Here is a 21843-nt window from a genome sequence, read left to right as displayed (position 1 = left end):
TACCATGAACCAACATGTCCCATGGGCCAGTATTTTGTGATTTATTTTCTCCTCTTAGAATTTCTCTATAGAAATTTTACAAATTTAGATTAATTTCAAATGAATTCTATGATGCAAATACAAAAATGTGAGACCATAAAATATCCTCTCACATGGATTGTAGAGATCCAAGAAAGAGATAAATTTTGTCCCTGTGTAGCTGCAAAGATGAGCATGATCAGCGGCACGCAACCAGGGTTGCCTACCGGAGACACTCCGATGGTAAAGTTAGTCCTTTGATTAAAAGAATGAATGTATAGAAATGAAGAATGTTTGTGTGTTGTGTGGGGCAGAGAGATCACCTACCTCTTTCTCTGGGATGCCCCCCTTTATATAGATGAGGGGGTCTGTTATTTGTTTGGGTTAGACCCATTTGTAGGCCTTGTTTGGGTTAGTCCCAATAAGCTAATATATATATATATTTTTTTTCTGGCTTCCACAATTGTCCCAAAACTTTCATTGTCTATGGTAGAAGGAATGAGAGTTTTTCTTGCTGAGTTACCTTGTTCAAATAAATGTTAGGCCTTTTGATAAATGAATGGATAACTATATGAATGCATGTACAAATATATGTATATAAGGGAGAGAGGTTAAATAAATGATGGTGATCATAGTACGAAATTATATCACATGAGTTCCAAACAAATCATAACGATGGGCCACGGTATTGTTACCCCCGGGCAAGGGTGTATGCCGCGATAATATAACCTCGGGGAGAGAGTGTAGGCCGCAGTATTCTAACCCCCGAGGGAGGGTGTAGTATATTGCCGTGTGCGAAGAGCGCTTCAAAATATGGACTTTCGTGCCGAGCTAGAGATATTTCTATGTGCCGAGCACGAAAATGATTGCCTAAACCAAATAATGTAGATTAAATAAGGTAGATATATTAGCCAAAAAATAGACCACGATATTATTACCCCCGAGTGAGGGTGTAGACCTGTGATATTATAACCCCCGGGTGAGGGTGTAGGCCGCGATATTCTAACCTTCGGGTGTAGGTGTAAGCTGCGGTATTCTAACATCCGGGCATGGGTGTAGGCCTTTGCTAATGGCGCTCCATGCCAAGTACGAAGATTATGCTGTACTCGGAGACTTTTGCTGATTTTAAGTAGCGATCAAGTGCCAATATTGCAAGGATTTTGAATAATGCATCATGTGTCAGTGATGGCCCGTACCAAATGAGGTAGACGTGTTAATCACAAATAATATTGCTCTGCTTGTAAGGAATTGCCAAGTAGATATTGGGTGAACTATTTAATTGCCGAGTAAATTTTGGGCCAATTAGCATTGCTCGGTTTGCGCTTAGTCCAATGTAGACTTGCCCAATTGCTTTCGAATGACAGGTGTTAGTCGGAAGGAATGCAGATTGGACTTGCAGCATTGCCCTATGTTGCGGGGTAGATTTGGCTTTGGTAAAATGACGGCGTGTAAAAATATGCGAACTGCCGATTGCCAAATGCGAACTGTTGACTGCCAAGTGTGTAATGTATTGTCCCAAAATAAGCGCTTCTTGGAGCGGTGTGAAAAAGACCGGGAATTTGTAACTCAAGTAAATTTCATTGTAATATTTGTACCAAGTTGGCTGAGTATGAATGTATATCAAAGGTACCTAGATGATGATCGGTTGATGTGCCCCAATTGGAAAGCAGAAAATTGACTAAGATGTCCTAGTGGGCAATAAATGGCCAAGGTAACGAAATGAATGATTGGGGAAGACAGAGGATTTCCGAACCCCAAGATCCTGCTGCTGAAAATGCATGCTGATTGGATATGATTTGACCATTGATTTTGTATTTAATGTTCCTGATTGGCCGATGTATTGAACTCAATATGAGACTTAGAATTTATAGAATTGGATCGTATGGATGTGTTCAGAAGGGTCCAAATAGTTGGAAATGAATATGGGATTGCTATAATCGGACTCCTGATGGCGTAGTTATAGCCAAAATAAAACTGATGGCTCAGATCGTTGAGAATTGTGCTCCGTGAAGCATTGGATAATTGCTCCTATACTGCTGAGTTAGACGGCTTGACTTGGTGGCTTAGCGAAAATTAAAAATAAAGTTGTTGGTGGCTTAGCAAAAATTAAAAAGAAAGTTGTTGTTGGTGAGAATTGAATTTTTATTCTTAGAGTAAAATAATAATTCTAAACCACTTTGCCATGACATATCCTTATGTATATATTTTGCACATTATATATTTGAACTTGATTGTGCTGCTATGACATGAGGTAACTTAACCGCAATGCACACAATAATTTCTTAAGTTGTCCATCTCCAAATCCAATCATCTTCTCCAGTAGAAGATTGACATGGCTGGGCAAACTTCGACGAGCTCGTACGGCTTCGTTTGAACTCCGATTTTGATGCAGTTTGTTGTGTTGGACTCGTCTCCATGAATACTTCACACTGGTATGGTCAAAACTTGAGTTTGATAGCTTTGAAAATTTCAATTGTCAAAAAATGTGATTCGTATAGTAACTTTCGGCAGACTTTGTTTCTTAGGTTGGTGGGTTTGGACTCTTTGAGCCAATACGAAGCATGTGGTATGTTCAGATATGGATTTTGGCAAGCCAAAATGCTAGTTCTATGCCAAGATATTAGTGCCGAATAATACTGAGTTGTCAAATAATGTGTTGAGTAATACTGGGTTGTCGAAGAATGTACCGAGTAACATGTCTGCCAAGTAATATATCTAGCCAACGATGCTTGTGAAGAAAACAGGAGTGTGCCAAGCACCATGTCTGATGACCATGCATTTGGTCGGTCAGCCGCATTACATGGCGGGTGACGATTCTAAACCGAGTAGCAGTGTTGCCGAATAATAAATATGGCCGAGCAATCTTACCGAGTAGTAATGTTAACCAAATAAGCATTATGGTGTACTGTTTTGAAGAATACAATTGCCGAAGCCGAGTTGAGAATATGCGGAGTTGATAATGTTAATAAGCGGTTGACAAGATGTAAAGTTGATAATGTTAATCAGTTGGTACTACGCCGAATGAAAAGCCGAACTTTGTAGATTTGTCAAGTAATTTGTTGAGTCACAGCAGTGCCAAAATGCAGTTGCATGGTCTTGAACATTGTAACACTGCCAAGTAGCCTCGTGGAATTGCCAAACAGCTCCATTGTTCGTAAACTTATGATCGGCAATTCCGTAATGGCATTTGTGCGAATTTTAATAGGTTGGTAGCTATGTGGCATGACTGTGGCATTGTCGAATAACTAATGTGCTGTCGAGGGTGGTGGGCGAGCTTCAGTGAATTGGTAAGCCGATGGGCCAATGGCGACGTCGACTAAGGGATGTTACTGAGTAATGTTGCTGGTAATGATGTTGCCGAATTGTAGAGTTATCCTTTGGCTTGATGGATGTGATTTGGTTATTTGCTGTTGTCATACCGCAGAGTATACAATGAATTGACAACTCCTACATTTCTTTCCTTGCCAAAGCCTCTTAGTTGGATTATTTTCTTTAACTTGCCGAAACCTCTCAGTTGGCAAGTTGGCAACTTCTTTTGCTAGTCGAAACGCGGCTCTGGTGCTTCCTCTCGATCTTGAGCATTACTTCGGCGGAGTCTCACTTTGGCAAAGTTAGCGAGATACATGTTGGTTTCCATTATTTTCGCATCAGAAATTGTGCACACTTATTGGCAGTTCGTGAGTCTTTTCTTCTTAAGATAAGTTATGGAAGTATCTTGTAGAAAGAGAGCATGGAAACCCATTTGTTATCATTTGAACTATGCTCCTCAAGATATGCAACTGTCACAAGTTTCTAGCACCAATACATGCAATGTATAATATATAAATAAACTCCAAAAAATGCCAATTTTTGAGTTTTACTATTGCAACCCATTGAATCTCAATGTTGCTGAGAGAAAATAATTAATTATGAAGCAAGATGTTTTCAAAAGCAAGTTCAAATATTAAGATAATTACGCACTGAGTAAGCAATGTTGGCCGAATAATGATACCGAGCCGATTCGATGTAGGGAATGGAGAAATTTGATGGTATAGCAAAGACAAATTTGATGCTTCCATGCATGGGTGTGCCGAACAATTTGGTGTCCTCACGACTGCTGTATTGTATTTTATTTATTTATTTTTCGGTTGATTTATATTCATTACTTTTTTTTTTTTTTTTTTTTTTTTTTTTTTTTTTTTAGGCTCACACGTGCCTTTGTTGTTTGGCACACACGGATAATGCTCCTTTTTTTTTTATTTAAGGAAAGTGCCAAAACCCTAAGCCTCACCAAAATCTTTTACACAGCCGCCACACCTACTCTCTTTCTTTCTTTAACCCAGCTTTTCTTCTTCTTTAAGAAAAACTTGTTTCTACAATACCAGAGCCCATTTCGGCACACTTTCTCTGCTGCGATTTCACCACTTCCCAGCCTCTGCTGTCCAGCTCCGATTACGCACGTCGCCCTACTCAACGCGACGTGTGTGGCCACCGTTCAGCTTGTCGCCAACACAACAACTCGGCAGCGCACACTCACTCACGGCAGTCAGTACACTGCGTTGCTGTCCTGCTCCAGCCGCTGCTGCGCTACGGTTCGGCTCGCACCTGTGACCTCACTGCGCTACGGTTCGGCTCGCACCTGTGACCCAAGCCGCTGCTCACTGTCGGTGCTTCATTTCGGCCCAGCAACGCCACTTCAGAACTCTGAACAGAGCTCAGTCTTGCTCTGCCGAAGACCACCACTGTTTGTGTGTTACTTGTTACAGCCTTAGGTGCCGCAGCAGCCGCCTCAACCTGCGCTACTGTTCTTTGCTGCGCTATTGTTCACTGATTATATTTGCTCCGAATACGCCAACACCGCGATCCTAGCCATCGCCCGTTCAGCTCGCCAACTTCAATGTTTGCTCACTCCGGCGCCACTTCATCACGATCTCGGTTTGTATTGTTCTTGGCCACTCTCTCTCATGGGCGTGGCCTTCAGATCTGTAAGTATTTTATCGAAACCCACTCTCGATCCTCTTGCTTTGATGAAATCTGAATTTCTTTTGATTTGGGCCTTTGAGATTTGTGGGCATTGTTTTATATCAATTTTGAATTTGAGATAACTGAAGCTTCCATTGAATCTTGACTTGCATATGAAATGAAATCCTGAAATTCATATTCTGGAGCTTCATTTTTGGTGGGCCTTGGTCTTCCTCTCAACTAATTTCATTTTTTTTTATTTTGCTACTTGAAAATCTGTAGACAAGTATATATATTGATTATATATATATATATATATATTTTAGCTTCGAATCTGCTGGTGCTTGCTTTATATTGAATCTGCTGGTGGTTCATTTTTTTTTTTTTTTTTCACTTTGCTGCTTGACAAACTTTGGGCAAATATATATATATATATATATACTGATTATCATATATATATATTTTTTTGTTTAGAGCTCGGATTAACCACATTAGCCTTGGCTTGTGCACAATCAATCGCTGCTTCCGGCTTCAGTTTATCCGATGTCGACCACGCACGTTCGCCCTCTCAACGCAACGTGTGTGGTCTTGCCCAACCTAGCTCCACATCGCTGCTTCCGGCTTCAGCTTATCCGATGTTGACCACGCACGTTCTCCCTCTCAACGCAACGTGTGTGGTCTTGCCCAAGCCTAGCCCAGTCTTGTTGATTACAGTCTGTAAAGCCTCTCTGATTTCAGCTTAAATTTCCAGTATCGGCTTCGGACTTCACCTCTCTAACTGCCCAAATTTGTAAGTATGACATTCGACCCCCTCTTCCGAATATAAATATATTTAAATATATATAAATATATTTTTGTGGCAATGTAGAGGGCTCAAGCAATCTGATGAAAATAAAAATAAAATAAATAAATAAAAACTGAATCTGAATATGGACTCAATTTTTGTGGCAATCCCAATGATATTTTTTTTTTTAGCTCAAACACCGTGATTTTGGCCATATGGAAACATGCACTAGCACTTGAAACCTTATTGAGGTGCTTGGCTTGAACATAATTTGTTGAACTTTATCACCGAGGAAAGGCCGAATATAACTTGTTGACTAGTATTTGAGCTCCATTTTTGACATGGAGAGGGAAAACCCTGGACTTATGAATATGGACTTTGGAAAGGACATTCTTGTAATTTGCATAATGATCCATTGAATCTTGCTACTGATAAGCAATGTAATATACTTCGGATCTCGGGCCTGAAATTTACTATTGAACTTCACTCTGTCCAAATTTTGAACCCCGTATAAATTGGACCTTTAATATAGAACATAGTGACTTTAAGAAATTGACCCAATTGAACTTCATCATGAAGCGACCTATGACATTGCACCTCTTATTGATGATAGAAGACGAAAATCTATATGTTGATGATGCACCCATTGGTATTAAAATTTGTTGAGCTTGAAGAATATCCAAGAAAATGAATTGTTGATGACGTCCGAAGTTGAATTTGTTGATAAACCCATCATGTTGCATGTAACAATATTCTGAATTTTAATACGGTCAACTCTTTAATATTTATACAGGTTATTTCAGCCATATGTCTTCTCGAAAGAAACCCGTTGTCCCGGGGTCATCGGAACCGGCTCTCATGAAAGAGAGGGATGTACCTCCGGTATCTGAGTGGAGGAAATCTCCTTATTTTGGTCGGAAGGACCCCTTCTGGCGGGCGGCTACCTCTACCACTTCTCTTCTATCTCCGAAGGGGGCTCCATTATGTCTCACTGAGGACACTAACTCTGGCCAGGAGGCCCTCATTTCTCCTTCCTCGGTGCTACGCTTTCGGATTGAGCGGGGGGACTTTCCATACTGTTATCCTCAGTTCAAGGCCTTCTCAAACCCTCCTTTCGGTTGGCAAGAGTGGGTCGATGATGTCCTCTCGGACAAGAGCCTCTGTCAACGGCTTCAGGAGGCTCGGCTATTGATCCCGGTGAAAATATCTAGATCTCTATCCATCCGTCGCAACAATGCTAGCCTGGAAGCCATGGCTCTTCGGTGGAGCACCGAGACACACACCTTTATACTTGGCCAGCACGAGATGGGGCCCACCCTTGAGGATGTGTTCATGTTGCTGCGTCTGGAAGTGACCGGCCCTGATGCCTTCGACCCTGAGCAGACACCCCCCGAAGATGATTCTTTGATCCAATCTCTGAAGCTAAATCTTCAAACTTGTGGTCGGTGGAGTTCTGTTTTTGATGGTTCAGCGAGGAGGACTAGTCGAGTAAGGACGGACCGTGCCTCCTATACTGCATGGATCCGTCACTTCTTCAAGGATCTTCAGCCCTTGGCCAGAGATGCTGACCCTGACTCTCGGGAGTATGAAGCCGGTCCGATGTATGGCTCCAGGCTCTATTTCTTGGGATTTCTGGCTTGCTTCCTTTCATTCTTCATTCTTCCGAGCACACCTCCGGATTCCCTCAATCCTTTCGTCTTCCCCTTGGCAGTCCGGCTCTTTAGAGGAGATCGGATCCCTTTGGCTCCCCTATTTCTTGGGAATCTCTACTATCGGCTGGATCTACTACATCGAGATATGGTTCGCTCCGTGGGTCGATATGAGCCTGTCTCCTTTATTCACAGCCAGTTCCTGCTATGTTTCTTCTTCGAGAGGTTCCCAAAATTTGCCCCTGCTCCGACTGTATTTGAGGCGGAAGTTCTTCGGGAGATAGTGGATAAAGATGGCATCCCCGTGCTCAATACTGATGGGTCTCGGACATTTGAGAAAGCGAAGTCTTGCCAGCCGTTGATTACACGGTGGTCACGTACCATTTCCACCTTATCCTTGAATACTCTGGTGGATGATCCCCGACGCTTTGTGGCACAGCCGTATGTATGCCCACCTATGGGTGTGGCCACACCGCTTATCTATCATGGTTCCTCCCGCTCGGTGTCCTTTCCTTTGCCGAAGAACATCCCTGCACCCTTTGTTGATATGCTGATTATGATCCGTCCGAGTTCATTACCGGTGTGGCATGAGGAAGGCGTTGATAGTGCCGTTTATAGGCCTGACCGTGTAGCATGTCAATTCGGGTTTGATCAATGTGCCCCGGGGCCAGCACCTCATTTATTATCATTTTCAGAGAGCTACGGGCGCTTCAGTCGCCGGCTTATACACACCGTGCTTCCCATATCCGGCTCTTTGACGATGCCAGGCTTGAGCCGAGTAGGGGGTTTCACCCCCTCTTTCAGGCGGTATTGGCAGAAGAATATCGATGCGTTTATTGCATTTGTCCAGAGCAGACCGACCGTATGTTTGCCTCCGCTGATTTATAAGAAGGATTCTTCTCTTCGGCTACCCGAGAGCCGAAAATCTGACCACATGTACGAGGGTTTCTTCACTTCATCTGCTCCAACTGACCCTTCTGCTCGGGCATCTGCTTCTAGCTTGGCAATTACTTCTCCAGAGCCAGTCCCTTTGAATAAGGCCTCTGGTCCTCGGACGACCCGCCTTAAGAAGATGGCTCACAAGAGGACTTCTGATGCCAGTCCTTCCGCTCCTCGCCTTTCCAAAAGGCTTCGTGAGGTACCCGAAATTCTTGATTTGAAGCTACTTTCCTTCTTGCGACTATACCTTCTAAAATGAAAACTTTTATTTGCCCATGTTATGTAGGATCCTGCGGTTGTTGACGTTCTCGGTACCGTGGCTCCTGGCCATGCTGCCTCCCCCAGGCCGGACTCAGACTTGGACGACATCCTCCCTTTGTCTGCAAGACTTGTGAAGATGTGCACCCCTCGTATAGCAGTTATAGATGACGATGATGATGAGGCTGAGTCCTCCGATCATTTTTGTGACCTTATTCCACGCACGCGTCGTCATCGCCCTACCGTAGCTGAGGAGGAGCACTACCTTGGTGACGAGTTTGTTGGGGCTCACCGTTCTGATGTTGAGATTGCTGGAGGGACTGATGCCACAGAAATTGATGTCGCGGGCCATGCTTCTAGAGGCGATGTAGAGATGAGGTGCGCCTCTGGGAATGGTGTGGAGGTGGATGTGCTAGAGATCTCTGAGACTCGCTCTGGCACTTATGGTGATTCTCATCCTCCGGCCCTCCTTCCTTCTTCAGGGATGACTACTACTGTTCAGGCTTCATCAGACATTGAGATCGATCAGGTGGTCTCTACACGACCAAGTGACTTTGTTGATGCTAGGAGTCCTTCAGTTGCCCCTGCTTTGCATATTGATTCTCCCTCTGGTAATCTTTCTTTCTGAAGTTTGTCATTTACTTATATCTGTGAGAAATCTTTACTTAAATGACTTTCCTGTTCCCTACCTCTAATAAGGCCTTCTTATCTTTTCTTCAGTGTTAGCTGCTAACGGGGTCTTGCCTTCACCTACCTCAGACTCTGCTCCAGTGTTAGCTGCTACCGGGGTCCTGCCTTCACCTGCCTCGGACTCTGCTCCAGTGTTAGCTGCTACCGGGGTCCTGCCTTCACCTGCCTCGGACTCTGCTCCAGTGTTAGCTGCTACCGGGGTCCTGCCTTCACCTGCCTCGGACTCTGCTCCAGTGTTAGCTGCTACCGGGGTCCCGTCTTCACCTGCCCCGGACTCTACTCCGACTCTCTTTGTAACTCCTCACGGTTCTCCTTCTCAAGGGGGAACACCTGCCTTTGAGACGACTGCTAGAGGTTCTTCATCGCCAGTGCCTTCAAATATTTTGGATTTGAATCTCAGTGATTTCCACATTGATAGTGATGCTTTTGGTCTTTCCCCTTATCGTTCGGCATTCTCAGGCTCGGGACCTCTGCCGGGAGTTACCCCTCCGGGTGGTTCATCTAACCCGATAGACATTGGGGAGATTCCTGAGACTAGCAGCTTTCCGGCCCCAATTCCTCCTTCAGCTTCTGGCAAAGTATCATTTCTCCATTATTGGGTAGCTCCTGAGTTTGCTTCAGTTCTACAGCTTGTGCATTCAAGTTACCCGGAGACCTTTGCTTCATTTGCTTGCCAGTGTCCACTCATTCAGACTGCTCTTCTCGAGTCTTTTGCCACTATCTTATATAGCTTGGACACGCAACGGTTGTGTGACCTTAATGGAAAAGTAGTCGAGACGGCGTATCAGGGGATCTCTGACATGGAGCGTCACCAAGTGGACTTATCATGGCTTCGGAAGCGCCTGGATATAGCTTCGAACGCCAGTCATCGGCTGGAACTTATGTCTGTGCTTGCCTCTTATCGCACCTCTATAGATGAGACAAAGGTAACTCTTCGTGAACTTGAGTCGGGTTATGCTCGGGCCTTGGAGACTTTAGAGGCACACTCTACTGTTTGTCCTCCAGATGTAGATGTGACGGGCAGCTTCTTCGAAGGTGTCTTTAGGAAAGATTGAGTTTTTTTTTTTATCATTACTTTCTTGCCCCTTTCGATAAAAATGTTTTATCTAGGACAATGCAACGAAATGACAAAATTTTTGTTGTTTGGATATTTTCGCATTGTTTTCTCATTCTACTTGATAAAATATTTATTTCGAATGATAGAACAATCATATGCACATGTTTATAAAAGCTGAAATATTCTCATTAGTTCTTCAACTTTCTTGACAAAAGCATAATAGATTCACTGTAAGTGATGGGATAAAACATACACCATAGAGAAAACCAGCTTCTTCATAACGCAAGGGAAATACAACCTTTAGACAAAGTAAGAAAGTGAAAATGAATTTCAACATAGATGAGTCCAACTATGGGTAGTAATGCTTGATAAACTTTGCATTGAGCGGGCCAGTTCGGAAGTCGTCTTCAACCCTTACAAGTTTGTAGTACCCGCTTGAGCTTGCCTGAACCACCTTGTAGGGCCCTTCCCATTTTGGAGAAAACTTGGGTAAAGGCTGTCCTCGCATGATTGGGTCTACAATCTTCCATACTAGATCACCTTCTTCAAACTTCCTTGGTACCACAGTCTGGTTATAGGCTCGGGCGATGGACTCATGATACCTTTCCATGACTTTTGCAGCTCTGTCATGCTTTTCCTCTAATGCTTCCAATCTGGTGGTTCGAGGCTCCAATACCATTCCCGAGGCGAGAGCCATTCGAGCAGATGGCGTTTCCAACTCTATAGGTAACACTGCCTCGGACCCATACACAAGGGAGTAAGGAGTTGCTTGAGTTGGCTTTCTCTTCGAAGTGCGATACGCCCATAGGGCTACTATCAACTGTTCGGACCAAGTCCCCCCAAACTCATCCATCATCTTGCTCAGAATCCTTATCAGTGTCTTGTTTGTGGCTTCCGCCTGCCCGTTCCCTTTTGGATAGTAGGGTGTGGATTTGTGATGCTTCACTTGGTAAGTCTCTAGGAGGCTCTTCACATCTTTGTTTATGAAGGGAGTGCCGTTATCCGAGAGGATGGTGTTTGGTACTCCAAATCGGCAAATGATATTCTCCTTGATGAAGTTCGCAACTGCAGGCCCCGTAGCGTTCTTCAGAGGAATTGCTTCGACCCACTTTGTACTCAATTCTGTGGCTGCGAGAATCCACTTGTACCCCTTAGAAGATGTGGAGATGGGCCCTATCAGATCAAAAGCCCAGGTATGGAACGGCCATGGCGTTCGGATACTATGCAGGTCTACAGCTGGAGCATGGATCAAATTTCCGTGTTTCTGACAAGTCTGGCACCTCTTCACGTGATGGGATGCATCTGACTCCATGGTCGGCCAGTAATACCCAAGGTGTATAAGTTGCTCGAACAGCCGAGCCCCTCCTTGATGTTCAATCTCGTGGGCTCTTCCGAGGACTAGATCTGACTCCTCCTTGGAGAGACATCTCAGGGGAGTGCCCTCAATACTTCTTCTATACAGCTTGTCCTGGTCAAGAAAGTACCGCCTCGCTCTCCTCTTGAGGTGTGCAATGTCCCTCGGGCTCTCAGGTAGTGTTCCCTCTTTGAGATAGTCAATGTAGACTTGCCTCCAGTCAGGGGTATCAATTTCAAAGCAACTCTCATCCTCCCGGATGTATGACTGACACTTGGGGCATTCCCTCTGTAATTGATTTGAGTCCTTTTCCATCTCGGGCCAATAATAACCTTGTCTTTGGATTCTTCTATACAGACTGATATCCCCATCCCCGCAAGACTTTTCATGGATCTGTTGTAGCCGGAAGCTTGCTTCTTGTTGGCCAATACACCGGGCTAGGAATCCGGTACCTCCTCGGAAGTAAAGTTCACCTTGAATAATTGTGAATTGGGCGAGCTTGGCCATAGTCAGTTTTCCAACTTTGCTTCTGAGTTGCTCGAGGACTTCTCCTCTCCAGTCCTCCGGAAGGCCTTTGTCTTCGGGTATTATTGAAGGTTCTGTTCTCTTCTTGATAACAATTGTTGCCTCTTCCTCTGGAATGTCAACTCTTGCCCCTAATGTTGCGAGGGCATCTGAAAACTTGTTGTCGGAGCGAGGCACATGCTCTATTTCGACCTTCTGAAATTTGTCAAGAAGCCTTTGGACTGTTGTTCGATATGTGGCCAAGGCAGGCTCCTTTAAGACGAACTGTCCTGAAACTTGCTTCACTATCAGCTTTGAGTCCCCCCGGATCCGAATCTTCTTGATACTGTGCTTCTCAGCTGCTATCAAGCCTAAAATAAGAGCCTCATACTCGGCTTCGTTATTCGAACAATGGAAATCCAGTTTATAAGACAAATATAACTTTTCCCCACTTTTGCTTGTAAGGACTATCCCGGTTCCTCCCTTCCCTCCGGCTGCTGCTCCGTCAAAGCTCAATGTCCAGAAGCTTTCCTCGGAAGCCATAGCTGCGTGCACCTCTCCTCTTAATTCTTCATTCACTGGTTCATAGTCACCACTTGGAAATTGGGCAAGGAGATCAGCTAAGGCTTGGCTTTTGATCGCCTTGGGGGCTACACATGTGATCTCGAATTCACCCAATGCTAACAACCATCTTGCCACCTTCCCGGTTAGAGCAGGCTTGCTGAGGAGGTATCGGATTGGATCACTTCTAGTAACAATCTGAATCTGATGTGCTAGGAAGTAATGTCTGAGCTTTTGGGCAGTGAATACCAAAGCTAAACAATGTCTCTCTACTGGAGTATATCGGACTTCTGCTCCTCGAATCTTCCGACTGATGTAATACACCGGGCGTTCTACTCCATCTACATCTTGGACCAATAATGCCCCTATGGACTTGGGGGTTGAAGTTAGGTACAACATTAGAGGCACCCCGGGCTGCGGGGCTATCATGGTCTGAGGCGAGGTCAAGGCCGCCTTGATTCTCTCAAAGGCCTTTTGGTGCTCTTGGTTCCACTCGAACTTGGCATCTCCTTTTAACAAAGAGCCGAAAGGCGCAGAGATCTCTGCCAGTGCTGGGATAAACCTCCGAATATAAGACACCTTCCCGAGGAACTTCTTTAACTCCTTCTGAGAATGCGGGGGAGGCATTGCTCTGATAGATTTGACCTTGTCTTCATCTGCCTCGATACCATGCCTATGTACAAGAAACCCGAGGAACTTCCCGGCCGTCACCCCGAAAGCACATTTGAGAGGATTCATTCTCATTTTGAATTTCTGGCACCTCTTGAATACCTTCTCAAGGTCTCGGAGATGGTCTTCTTCTTTCTTGGATTTCACCACTAGATCATCAACATAATCTTCCACCTCATGATGGATCATGTCATGAAAGATTGCAGTCATAGCCCTTTGGTAAGTTGCACCGGCATTTTTGAGTCCGAAAGGCATGACTGTATAGAAGAAGTTTCCGAGAGGTGTTCTAAAAGCGGTCTTTTCTGCATCCTCTTCAGCCATCTTAATCTGATTGTATCCACTGAATCCATCCATGAATGAGAACATCTGGTGTCCCGAGGTAGTATCCACGAGGGTGTCGATGTGAGGAAGAGGGAATTCATCCTTCGGGCAAGATTTGTTCAAATCTCGAAAGTCTACACATACTCTGATTTGGCCATTCTTCTTCTTTACTGGCACGATGTTTGCTAACCACGTGGGGTACTGTATTGGCCGGATGAAACCAGCCTGTTGAAGTTTTTCAATCTCCTTCTTAATCTTCTCTTCGAGATCTGGATGATATTTTCGAGCAGCTTGCTTAATTGGCTTGGAGTTTGGGAACACATCAAGATAGTGGGAGACTAGGTCAGGATCTAGTCCGGGCATTTCCTTATATGACCAAGCAAACACATCTGAGTATCGGCTTATCAACTTTAACAACTGTTCCCGCTTCTCTGGGCTAAGGCTCGAACTTACGAATACCGGCCTCGGTGCATCTTGTCCATCACTCAGATCTATTTCGATAAGTTGTTCAGGCTGAGGCTTCGGCCCATCTTGCATACATTCTGGAGCCACTTCAGGCTTTATTACTATATCATTGTCAGGAGGCTCTTCTTTTGACTCGGAGTCGGTGACTGAAGAAACCGACTCCCCGCGCCTTCATAAATAATACACCATCTTGCCTCCTTCTCGAACTTTCATCACCTTCCGAGGAATAGGCGGACTTTCTGGTCTAGACATCGCCCGCTTACTTGATTCTGTCATCGGCTCCTTGTCATCTTTGATATCCTCCCAACGAGGAATTTTGACCCCTCGAGGCTTAGAGGTGGTGGGAACTTCTTCGACAGCCAGTTCGGTGAAGTAGATGGCATCAGAATAATGAGCTTCATGGATCTCGAAAGGCCTTTCTGTAGCCTGAATTGTCACCGTCTTCTTTCCCCATTTAGCCTTAACACACTGATGATAACTCGATGGTACAGCCCCATATCTATGCATCCAGGTCCTCCCTAGAATGATGTGATAATTTGCCTCAGAATCGATAATATGGAACTTGGTGGCCGAGCGAATCTCTCCAACGGCTAAATCAACAGTTACGCATCCGATAGTAACTCTCATTTCTCCACCGAAGCCAGTGATGACTATCGGCTGCTTCACAATGCGTTCTTCAGAGATTCCGGCTTTTTCTAGAGTAGCGCGAGTCATAATGTTGATAGAGGCTCCACTATCTAGAAAGGCCCTTTTGAACTCAACCCCGTTAATAAAAACAGTCACATAAAGCGGGCGATTGTGAGAAAAAGGATACTTCCGATCAGCCTCGGAGAAAGTAATGGCACTAGATTGCTCTTTTGCCTTCCTCGGGATAGACCCTTCAGTCGACATGCATTCCTCATGGTGTGCCTCGGCTATATTAATGATAGACTTGGTGATTTCCGTTCTTGCCTCCCTGGAAAGTCCAAGCTGGTCAAAGAACTGCTTGAACTTTACACAGTCTTGCAGGGTTTTGGCATAGTGATCCGGATCTTTTTCCACTCTTGGAGGCTCGTAGTTAACCATCTCCTCGGTCTCCTCAAAATAAGATGCCACATAAACATGGTGTCCTCCTCTTCCATAGCATTCTTCTCCTCCTTCTAGATCAAAGGGATCTTCGCCATGAGTCATAAATGTTCTGCCCTCTGGATCGAGAGCACTTCCATAGTAAACTTGTTCACCCTCTGGCTCGAGGATGTCGTCCAGATAACAGTCATCGTCATCGAGATTAGCGATAGCCTCGATCATTGGGCCTTCATAAGCTATCATAGCAACATTCTTGCCCTTGTCTCGGTGTTGAGGATATGGTTGTTCTCGGATGTCTTGAGTCCCTCGCTTTTTGAACCTCAATTCGTCTGCCTCGACTTTATCTCTGAAGATTTTCCTGAGAGTCCAACACTTCTCTGTCGGATGTTTCAATGTACGATGGTAGACACAAAATTCAGGGCTCTCACGGTCCTTTTTTGATGGCATTTCTTCAACATAAGGCAATTTTAGCTCTCCGTCAGCCACCCATTCCTTAACTAGAGCTTTCACTTCTTCGATTCCACATGGATAAGAAACATTCCCCTTTTCACCATTATATTGCTTTCTTTTCTGGCCCCTATGACCTCCTCCTTGTGAATTTCGGGTATCCGGGGCAGAGGCAGCAGCAACGATAGGTCCACGAGATGACTTGAAACTAGTCTTGTAACTGGCTTTAAATCCGGACTCCTGAGCCTGAGGGATGCTAATGTTCCGAGCTGCTTCTATTAATGCCGAGAAGGTGGGTAGCTTGTGGTTAACTAGAAACATTTTGTACCTGCTCAATGCCCCTTCTAGACAAATTTGAACCAGATAACTCTCCTCAACTGCTTCATGACAATCCACGGCCTTGTCCTGAAACCTTTTGACGTAGTCAAGGATGTCTTCACTTTCTTGTTGCTTCTCTTTACACAATGTAAGTGTGGTCACCTTCTCCGCCACTTGAAAGAACTTGGAGTGGAATTTGTTAACCATTTCCTCCCAACTTCGGACAGAGTTTGGGGCCAAATTAACATACCAACTATATGCTCGGTCGGTGAGGGACTTAGAGAATTCTCTCAGTCGGAGGACGTGGTTTGAACCATGAATACCTAGAGTCTCGATGAACCGCACAACATGTTCTCGGGCATTTCCTTGTTTGCCGTCGAACTTGATGAACTTCGGCACTGTATACCCCTCAGGGTATGGATAGCTCAGCATCTCAATGGGGTAAGGCGGCTTGACGTCTGGATCAGGCAAAGAGGGTAAGGTCCTCTTGCCCCGTTCGAGATCGAACATGGCCTGCACATCGGCGAGAGTGAGAAACTGTTGAGGGAGAGAGTTTGATGGTGGTATTCCCGGGACTTGGCTTATGTACCCGAAGACTGAGCTAGAGGCGTCTTGGCCATTCTGGTGCTGCGAATTCATCATTGGTGAGGACATTTGACGATACTGGCCATCAGCGCCTATAGACAAGCCAGTCGGTGATGGGATATTGAATTGAGGCCCGTAAAGTCCACCGTACGGCGCCGCTATACCGGGTTGTGCTTGCAGATTTGTTGTCGGCACCAAAGGAGGCCCGCTTGGTGCTTGGGTAACATTCACTGGTGGCGTAACAAGATTAGGTACGGGCATAGCTCCCTTTTGCGCCATCATGCTCCTTATGTTTTCTTGGACACCAGCAGTCGTTGGAGTGCCGTTCATTACACCAGAAACTCCCCTAGTCACCATTGGATCTTGGCTTGGCACGCCATGGAGACCGGGTGTGGGCAAACTGCTGCCGCCTACTGTGGTTTGAGCATGTGTTACTGTGGCCGTGTTGCCATGAGCCACAGGCTGATTGGGGCCTACTTCTCCTTGGATTTGATTTTGCGTTCCGGCGGGAATAACTCCACCAACAGTTTGATTTCCGTTTGGCGCCGGTGCAAAGTTAGAACTCATCACCATCATGGTGTGAGTGAGATTCTGAAGAGTGGTAAGAATCTCTTGTTGAGCATTTTGAAGTCCTTGAATGGCTTCAAGCAAAAGTGGTTGATCTGGAGCCGTGGTCCTGTCATCACCACCATTAGAGGATCCTTGTTGGTGAACTTCATTTTCTCCCGCCATCCTTGTTGGAGTTGTGTGGATTCCAGATCTCGTTGAGACCATTAACCAATCCGCCTCCCCAGCAGAGTCGCCAAAATGTAGGAGAGGGTTCAAGAAAGGAGTTGGAAAATTCGAAGATCTTCGAAGATCCTTGAAGAACAATTTCGAATTCTCTAGAATATGATGAGAGGCTTAGATTCTTCAATAATCTCAACTTAGGAACACGACAACAAAGGAGATGATGGAGATAAGAGATTGGGTGAAGAAGAAGGCAAAATGGCTAGAGAATAGAATAATGGCAAGGCTCTCCCATTGATCTCCCACTTTCACTCTCAAGGTCGATAATGGAGAAGGGAAATTAGTTCTTTCCCAAGAGTTAAAAATCTCCAAAATCCATCCCTTGTAAAGCTATGGGTGGGTGCTATTTATAGACACCTCATGATGTAGGATGGAGCCCATGTGCAAGGCACATGGGGGATATTCTCTCTAACCACTTTGTCCGAGGAGGTGACCTCTCCGAGGAGGTGACTTCTCCGAGGAGGTGACTTCTCCGAGGATGAGAAAACCCCGAAGAGGAGATCAATCCCTCGGCGAACCCTTCTTCTTAGCCACACCTAACCAATGATCCCCAATCATCCCAAAGGGTCAGGAGTAGTCCCAGAGGACGTCCTGCCGCAAAATATTGCCGAGTCTCATGGACCCCCCGGGGTCGTGCCACCTCGACCCGGGTATAGGCTAGTTTAACCGAAGAGTGAATTTATCTCCACTCACCGTCCTCGGGATCGGGTCCTTTGTTCGGACTCCATTACGCCCATGGTTCTGGTACGTAGACCCCGGAAAGCTCCGAGCCCGCAAGTGTTCTGGGACTCATTAACGGAGCGACTTCTAGATTGCGTCTGAATCCGTTCGAAGCCAAGTGTTTCGGACCTCTAGGTTCGTGGATCCGAACCCTTTCGAGTCCGAGTGCCTCGGATCTCTAGGCTTGCTTAATACCCTTTCGAGTCCGGGCCCGAGTAAGTCTCTAGGTTCGTGGACCCGAACCCTTTCGAGGCTTACAGCGATTCAATCCGTTTGATGGCGATAAATCTGGGCCCACCGATTCTTGGACTTGCGATAAATTCGGGCCCACTAATCTTGGGCTATTGGGCCTAAATAATTTAGTGGGCTCAAATTAGCCCCTCTTACAATTATGAATCATGAAAAAAATATCATGAAATGCATTATGAAGATTTTTCATCATATGATTAGTGTGTAGTGTTTTGTTATATGTATAATTTAAAGGTAGAAAATCTTTCATGATTATTTTCATAATATTTTTTTTATGATCCCTAGTATTATTCGTACGGTATAACTTGTTACCCATTCTAATCATCACTTAATAACTCCCCTTTCCTCATTTTTAACCGTAGATAGGAAAAATATTTGAGATTCTCAAAAAGTATTCGCAATGATGTGATAGAATATATGTTAACTTTTGATTTGTTATACAAGAAAATATTTAAGAGTACAAAAAAACTTTTACAATTATACCCATAATGATATGTCAGGTATTAACTTTTGATTTGTTACGCATTCAATCATTGAGTGTCCAATTCTCTTGCTACATTATTGTGGGTGAATTTGTAAGTCAAATTTATGAGTCTTTAGCATTACTCAATTTCTAGCATTACTCAACTAGACATATAAATTATGAGTCCGGATCCTCGGCCACACAATCGTGCTGCCATCCTTGCGGCACCCGCAAAACGACGTTGTTTTGGGAGAAATTTCAATTTAAAAAAAAAAGAAAAAAAAAGAATAGAAACCAAAGGGGAAGAAGAGGGAAAGGATGGAGGGGGGGGACCAAAATCAAACCTAGAAACTAGAGGGGAAGAAGAGAGAGGACGGAGGGGGGCCAAAATCAAACCCGCCCTAACTCTTTACACAAACTCAAATGAAGTTTGTCTCCCTCTCAACCACACAAACAACCCCACATCTCCTCTGATTCTCTCAACAAAAGCAAGATTTCTAGATTTTGTCCAGATTATCTCATTGGCTATGATTTTGGGTCTTTTTTGCAGAGAGAGAGAGGAGCAGGTGGGCGGTGATGGTGGTGGGTGAAAGCTAGCTGCCTTCCTTTTGCTCCCTTCTTCATTCATCCTTCTCCCACTCTGGTTTGCTCGGATCTGCTTTCCTTCTTCTCCCCTCTTCTTCTCCTTTCTTCTCCCTTCTTCTTTCCTTCTTCTCCTCCTTTGATTTTTCCTCTGGTTTCTGTTCTTTTTTTTTTAATTGAAATTTTTCCCAAAACGACGTCGTTTTGGAGGTGCCGCAAGGATGGCGGTAGGATTGTGCGGCCGAAAAACCGGACTCTATAAATTATTACCATTATTACTATTATTACTATTATTATTATTATTTTAAAACAAAGAACATATTCATTTGGATATGAACACCATCATCATGGCCATCCTGTTATCAATATTCCAAAAAATTTAGCCATATAATGGGGGAGTAGTTGAATCAAACAGAAAGCCAAACTTGATTTTAAAAAGTGTTTCGTCACCCACTTTGTTGACGATTATATTTTATTTAATAGGATATTTCTTGACAATTTTGAGTCTGGTTTTATTCACCTCTCATCAAAAGAAATACATTATTTTATTCATTAAAATCGTAAAATCTTTTCATCACACTTTACATAAGATTTATTATACTATTGAAATTAATAAAAATAAATAAAATATTTTTCTACAAATTTGTGTGCTGGTGTGCTCATTATGCAAATTGAAATATATGGAGTTTATATTTAAAGGTATTAATTAGTAGCATATAGTCGAATCATCTATTAGTCATTTTCAATTAAATTGACAAGTGCCAAAATCATAATCGATATTATATTTAAATATCAAATGAGTCACACGATCTAATTAAAATTTTAGAATAAATTACAAATATACCTTCTAAAATTTTCTTAAAGTATAAATTGTCCCCCGTAGTTTTAGAAATTACATCCCTCCTCTTGAAATTTCTAATTTCATAAAAAATAACTCATTTTATTAATAAATCATCAAATCAACTAAGAGTTTTTAATGATGTTAGAAATTTATTTCAGTTATTAATTCAGATAATTTTTTTATTGTATAAAAAAGCAGTTAGTAATTTTATTTTTTTAATTAATTATGTTAAATAAAAAATTGTGACAATGAGATATTTATAGTTTTCTAAACCATATGGAGTAATCCATATTTTAAACAAATCTCAGGAGTGCATTTTGTAATTTATCCTTAATTTTATTTATAATACATGTATTTTTTGAGTCGGCTTGGAATAATTAGGATAGATCTTATATAACAAAAAGCAAATAAGTGTGTTGATATTTTATTTAACAAAGTTCATTGTATTTCTTTTAAGTTAATTGAAAATAGAAGGAGATTTTTTATTTTTTTAGATAGAAAAAGGCCAAAACGAAAAAACTACACAGCAAAATCAGACAATAACCTCATCAAGATCAACCTTGATGAAAATATTAAATAACATTAGGAGAATATTAATTGAAAATATTAGGAAAATAAAGTACTCAAAACTTAATAACTCTTTTATCTTTAATTTAAGATGAGCATGAGAAAGTGTAGTAAGAATTTTAGATACAATAATAATATCAAATAACATTTTTATATTTGATCAATGAATAGCTAAGTAAGATAAAAATTACTTGATCCGGAAGAGAAGATCAATCTTGTTCAACTATTAATTGATTCTATTAATTAATCACCAATATTTATTTTATTTTATTTTATTTTTTATTTTTGATGATGAGTCACCAATATTTTTGTACATGAGGGGAATCTCAAATATGTGAAAGCAAGGAGGAATTATTTAGTAGGTCAGTACATGATGTAATTGTATTGATGTAGTGTGTTAAATTAATAAAAAAAAATAAAAAAAAAATTGATTGTTATTTTTTAAAATTAATACCACATTGGTAAAAAAAATTAAAATATAAATTGTGTCTCTTTTTTTATTTATTTATAAATATGTATTGTTTTTAGTGATAGAATATAATAAAGCTGTGCAAGATACAACCCAATTTGCACCAAACCACCTAATCTGCATCGATCTACTAGCTAATCGCGGGTTAGTTTGATCAACAGTTTGAAATTTATAATTCGCTTTCGAAATCATTCACTATAGTTAATACATACATATATATTATCTTTAATGAAATATCAAAATAAAAATCTATGTGAGAAATATTTAAGATATGATATTTATTTAAATTAGTGTTATATATATGAAAAATATTATTTTAATTAATGTCATCTATTATATATATGCTTGATAATTATTTAAAATTATTCTTCAATCACTAGTAAATTGAAACCGTCTAAACTACTCAAATTGTAATTTAATTATTTGTCAATCATCCATTCATGATTTCAATTATAAATTTTTTCTCAAACTGCAAAACCCACACCACTAATGTGATAGGTGAGACTCATATTTCGTTTGGAAAAAACTTTTTAATTTG

At 42.7% G+C, this 21843-nt stretch overlaps 1 protein-coding gene across 1 annotated transcript; it reads left to right on the top strand.

The window, feature by feature from the left end:
* Window positions 1–8707: 8707 nt before the first annotated feature.
* Window positions 8708–10475, top strand: LOC145802978 (uncharacterized). Its single transcript, XM_082895992.1, has 2 exons — window positions 8708–9200; window positions 9310–10475. Exons 1-2 carry the CDS (start codon window positions 8729–8731, stop codon window positions 10332–10334), a joined length of 1497 nt encoding a protein of 498 aa, XP_082752118.1. The 5' UTR covers window positions 8708–8728; the 3' UTR covers window positions 10335–10475.
* Window positions 10476–21843: the final 11368 nt, after the last annotated feature.

This window comes from Camellia sinensis, chromosome 11 (assembly GCF_055761805.1).
Source record: "Camellia sinensis isolate YWXY chromosome 11, ASM5576180v1, whole genome shotgun sequence".
In the NCBI taxonomy this organism is placed as follows: Eukaryota; Viridiplantae; Streptophyta; class Magnoliopsida; order Ericales; family Theaceae; genus Camellia; species Camellia sinensis.
This window is presented reverse-complemented; position numbering and strand designations above follow the sequence as displayed.